This window comes from Quercus suber, unplaced genomic scaffold (genome assembly GCF_002906115.3).
Source record: "Quercus suber isolate HL8 unplaced genomic scaffold, Cork oak 2.0 scaffold_55, whole genome shotgun sequence".
Taxonomy (NCBI): domain Eukaryota; kingdom Viridiplantae; phylum Streptophyta; class Magnoliopsida; order Fagales; family Fagaceae; genus Quercus; species Quercus suber.
In genome coordinates this window covers 456,087-461,915 of record NW_027069520.1, presented here as the reverse complement: position 1 = coordinate 461,915, position 5,829 = coordinate 456,087, and the positions used below count along the sequence as shown (strand labels likewise).

At 31.5% G+C, this 5,829-nt stretch overlaps 1 protein-coding gene across 2 annotated transcripts in view; it reads left to right on the top strand.

The window, feature by feature from the left end:
• The first annotated feature begins 3,314 nt into the window (after positions 1–3,314).
• LOC112027149 (G-type lectin S-receptor-like serine/threonine-protein kinase CES101) overlaps positions 3,315–5,829 on the top strand; it is a 7,072-nt gene continuing 4,557 nt past the window's right edge. Inside the window, exons 1-3 of one of the 2 annotated variants that reach the window (XM_065772199.1) lie at positions 3,315–4,230; positions 4,904–5,026; positions 5,112–5,317. In XM_065772199.1, the coding sequence (XP_065628271.1) occupies positions 3,477–4,230; positions 4,904–5,026; positions 5,112–5,317 (1,083 nt within the window). In that variant the 5' untranslated portion in view covers positions 3,315–3,476. Of the gene's footprint in view, positions 4,231–4,897; positions 5,027–5,111; positions 5,318–5,829 lie in introns of both variants that reach the window. The other variant, XM_024059816.2, reaches the window with a different exon arrangement.

Sequence of the window (5,829 nt, the reverse complement as noted above, 5' to 3'; positions counted from 1 at the left end):
TAATTTGCACAAACTGAAATAGCATTTAGATTATTTAAGAACACATGAAATCATATAAAAATCACCAAATTAGAGATTAAAATCATAATTAAATTTTAAAAAGAAATCTAGGCACATTTGCACAAAAATTCCATGTAACTTAGTCACACATAGGAATATTGGACCATTTTTCCTTTGTATAAATAGAAGGGTTCCAATGGGATGAGGGGGCTAATAATTTTCTCTTCAAAACATTTATTGTAGGAACACTAAAGTTTTCCATTGTAGAATTTTTACGATTAAAGAACATGACTTGCCAACTAATCAAACTAGGGTTTTTAGTACCTACAACAATTTCACAACATCAAGAACAAGCCCTAGTGTATACAATGTCAAATTCCATAGTCTCCTATTACATCAAACGAGTGTTTAATATTTCTCACAAAGTATTGAATAGTAAAACTTCTGGGCCATAGTCTCAATTACAACTTTCAATCATGTTGGACTTGGACGACACCTATCAACAATATATCATTATGAGATGCAGAAAAAATTTGGAGTATACACAACATTTAGTGTGGATGGAAAGCAATTTCATCCTATTCCAATTGGTTAGGTTAGTAAGGGACCTATTCCAATTTAATGATCTTGGAATTTTGTATACAAGTAATAATCAAGGAAACTTCCACCTAAAATAAGTTGGACTTTTAGCAAGAGAGAAAATTGATGTCTAGACAAATCAAGCTAAGGCTGACCAAAATGGACCATATTCTTAATTTCTTATCTCTATTTGTTCCTTGTACAAGACTTATAGTCAATGCTTGGTGTATAAAAGTTGAACATTTTATCTAAAGTCCATCATCTAAAAACTTGAGAAAAAACTCATTTAAACCAACACAATATATAAATTATAAAGGAATTAAAGAAAAATTGTCAAAAATAATGAAAATTTAATCTATGTTTATATTCTTATAAGGAAGAACACAATAGCAATATCCTTTCCAAAAAAAAAAAAAAAAAAAAAACAAAGATAAAAAAATCTATACTTATTTTGTACGTATGATAAAGTCCTATCACAAAGTTTTTTGAGACTCATGTTGATTAGTGATTAGAAGTTATAAAGGAATAATCAACAATATATATATATATATATATAAGCAGAGATCTTATGCGGGAGTACGTGAGGTCTTCCCAAGTGACGCTCTAATTTTGCATTTAGCATTTTTTTTAACCTCTTTCATTAAGTTTTTTTTACTGTTACCCAAAAGTTTACATTAACTTATTTTACTGTTATCTCATTAGTCTTCATTAATTGCGTAAGCTTACATCACACATTTCTCTCTTTTTCATGTCTTTTAGCATACCCACCATTTTAATATTTTTAAAAAAGCAAAAAAATAATAATTAAGGACTAATAGTAATAACTAACTAGATAAGGTATTGGAGAGAGATAGAGAGACATAAAATTTTGTGGATTGTTAAATAAAATGCATTGTTTCAATACAAAATCAAAATGCATTGTTTCACTATAAAAGACCTAAGATTGACAAAACATTTGAAAAGAGAGAGAGAAATCTGAGGGGACGTCGCCTCCGTCATATTGGCCTCCCACCACATTAAGACGCCGAAACCCCTACGGTATTTTTTTTTTTTTTAAATTAGGAAATTAAATATGATTTAGGTTTGGGTAATTTGGTTGGATAGTTTTTGTTTTGGGTATATAAGTAGAGAATATTTAGTACACAATGTAAAGCAATATTCTACCATAGTTTTAAATCATTTATAAGACACGTGCATACACACTTGCTCACACCATGTTTTAATGTCATACTATCAATAAGTGGAAGACAGTGAGAGAGTTGGACATACTTTTATTTCATAGTATTAAATATGTGAACATAACACAAATTATTTGATTTTCACAGTCCTGTTACTCTTTTGCATTTATTTATTTTTTTCATGATTTAAAAAAAATTAATCTTAGCTTTTTTTTTTAGGGTGAAAAATAAATCTTACCTTGAGAAGACTATAAATATGCAGTGAAATAACAGTTATAAATTGCACACACATAACCATTATAATTGTTCAGTTCAAGGAATGAGTAATTTTTTTTTTGGGAGGAATAATGTAGAATAAAAGTTGTTACAAAATGTCTCTCTCTCAAATATCTCATGCGAGAGTGTATGACGTCCTGCCAAGTGACACTCTAATTTTGCATTTAGCTTTTTTTTACCTCTTTCATTAATTTTTATTTATTTATTTTTTATTGTTACCCAAAAGTTCACATTATCTTATTTTACTGTTATCTCATTAATATCTTATTAATTGCCTAAGCTTACACCACACATTTCACTATTCTTCATGTCTTTTAGCATACCCATTGTTTTAGTATTTAAAAAAGAAAAAGAAAAAGTAAGGGCTAATAGTAAAAACTAACGAGATAAGACTCTAAAGATCGAGAGATAGAGAGACATAAAAATGTTGTAAATTGTTAAATAAAAGACACTATTTCACTATATATTACCAACATAAAAGACCTGAGACTAACAAAACATTTGAAAGAGAGAGAAAGAAGAATCTAAGGAGTCACCACCTCCATTATACTGACCTCCTACCACCGTCAAGACATCGAAACCCCTACGAGTAATCTTTTTTTATTTTTAAATTAGAGGCTTAAATATGATATAGGTTAGGTAATTTGGTTAGTTAGTTTTTGTTTTGGGTATATAAATAGAGAGAATATTTGGTGTTCAATGTAAAGTCATATTCTACCATGATTTAATTTTAAATCATCTATAAAACACATGCATACATACTTGCCCACACCATGTCTTAATGTCGCACTATCGATGAGTGGAAGATAGTCAGAGAGTTGGGTATACTCTTATTTTATATTATGAAATATGTGAACACAACACAAATTAGCTTATTTCATAGTCTTATTACTCTTTTGCATTTATTTTTGGTTTCATGATTTAAAAAAAAAAAAAAAAAAATCTTACATTAACAAGGCTACAAATATGAAGTGAAGCTATTAAACCAATTTTTAATATCTCAAAATATACATGTTTTTTTACTCTAATTTAATTTACTTTTTTTTTATAATTTATGTACAATATTATTTAAAATTTTTTAAAATAAAATATTATAAAATTATTCGTGAATCGTACGGAGCAACTTACTTGTTATTACTAAAAAAATGATGTCAAAGTCATGAGCGACCGCTCAGAATTTTTATGTCAAAATTGTGAAATGATTTGTGACGTAAACCTTACGCTACGTTAAGACCCAAAAGTCTAAGTTATGAGATGCAGTCTGACGGCGTCCCGCAATAAAAAAATTGTTAATTAGGTTGAAAAGTCTAAGTTGGCAACCGCAGCCTGCTGGTCTCCCGCAATAGTTTCCCACTGTGCACTTCTTTTACCTCTATCCTCTATCCATCTTCATCTTCAACTCAGCACAATTGTATTGCATACCCATTTGTTAACTTAATAGCAATGATGAAATATAATTTATATTACATTTGCTCCATTTTGTTGTTGGTCGTGTTGCTGCAACAACATCCATCAAAAGCCCAACAACCTTACGTCAGTTACATGTATTACGACCAGGTCGAATGCAAAGAAGACCTAAAAATCACGAATGGGTTTAAATGCAACGGCGTCGAAACCAGTTGCCAATCCTACCTCACGTTCCGATCCACTCCTGCTTACGGTTCTCCACTGTCCATCGGCCAACTCTTGGGCGCTAATATTTCCTTCTTCGCCGAAACCAACAACTTCACAACCTCCCAGATCATCCCCACCGACACCCAGACCATCATCCCTGTTAATTGTTCATGTTTGGGTGAGTACTACCAGCACTACATCTCATACAAGGTGTGGTTGAACGACATCCTTTACACCATCGCCAAAGACATCTACCAGGGCCTCACGACTTGCCAGGACTTGATCCGTGAGAACCCTCATATAATACCTGAGAATATGAAAATCGGCGTGAATGTAAATGTCCCACTCAGGTGCGCTTGTCCCACGCTCAATCAGACGGCAAGTGGCTTCAAGTACTTGCTTACATATATGCTTACTGAGGGGGATACCATCGCTACAATTGCCGATATATTCGGTGCGGACACGCAGAGTATAGTTGATGCAAACGAGCTATCCGAGAATAGCAGAATATATCCATTCACACCTATTCTCGTCCCACTGAAGAGCAAGCCGCCCATCAATATAGTTAAAAGCGGGATTTTAGGTAACCATTCTTGCCAAATCCAACCCCCCTTCTCCTATTACTAATTTAATATCATACTATTTTTTTTTTAAATATTAGTATTAGACATTTATCTTATGATTATATATTTTATCATAAGATATTTTTTATTTTTTTATTTATTAAATTATATTTTCAATCATTTAAACAATTATGATATGCCACAATTCTAATGAATAGTTTATGTATAGAATAGACTTACAATAGTAATGTGTAAAATTATAATATCTCAAAAACTTATATAACACAAAATTATGATATCAAACAATAATTAAACGGTTTCCGATACCTTGTTAATTTTCACCGGTTGGTCCTAAAGTTATACTCGCTCTGGCTTACTAAATATCCTTGTTGCAGTTCCTTTTATTCTTGAATCAGCCACCTACAAAGTATCAAAATAAGATTTTCAATTATTAAAGTTATATGTTGTTTAAATTATGGATAAAGAATCCTTACTTTAAAAAATATATAAAAACATAGAGATGAATCTTAAAAGATTTGAAGCCCCAATAGGTGAAGGACAAGAAAATGAATTTTATCAATCTTATTGTTTTGTTTTCTAAAGAACAAGTAGTCCCAGCATCTTAGAGCATAGTAAATGATAAGAAAATGCAATTGCTAATAGAACATTATAATTTTGGTTGTCCAGATGCAGATAATTCAAAAAAAAGGTCGGCAAATAGGTGGTGGATATGGCTCATCGTGACAATTGGGGGAATTATTATTGCCTTCTTGTGCTTCTTATGTCATTCGAAATGGAAAAAACAAAAAGCCGAAGGTAATCGATGTTCCTACCACAGATTTTCTTTAATATAATTAGCAACATATTTTTTGAAGTTATATTTTGCTTTCATGTTAATTAGGGGAGAGAAAAAAGAAGCAAAAGATGCTCGTAATGGAACTTGGAGGTAATGCAATAACTTGTAGTGTACATGACAAAGTGAAGAAACAAAGCAAAGATGTTCAAGATGGATTGCAAACATTCAGCTTAAAAAGCATTTATGATGCTACAAGTAATTTCTCAACTGAAAATAAATTAGGAGAGGGTGGTTTTGGACCAGTTTATAAGGTTAGTTCTTCGCACCTTTCTTTCTCATAAATATCTTTTTTATAGAGTTTCAACTTAGAACGTTTACCAGAGGTCTTGAAGGATTGGGAACTAGCCTCATTATAACAAGAATCTTTAAGCAAAAACTTAGAGAAGAAAGTGAAGAAACTTTCCCCTTTTTGCTGCTGGAACCGTATGTGTAGAGAGGGAGAGAGCTTGAGCTTTCCAGCTCTTTCTAGTTCTATGTGAGAAATGAGAGCAAAAGGAGGTAGGAATTTTGGATTGTTTGGCCGGCTAGGGAAGTTTCTCACTTGAATTTGTGGCTTGCTACATGTCTGATCACATGCATGGTAAGGAAAACAAGTGTCCTCTCAATGATTGGGCAAAGTGTCTTAAGCTTATTGGTTAATGTCTCTAAGAAGTTATTAAAATACCCTTCTCTTAAGTAGCTAATTTTTTTTTTTTTTTTTTTTTGAGAAAGTCTTAAGTAGCTAATTACAAGATTAACTATATATATATATATATATATATAT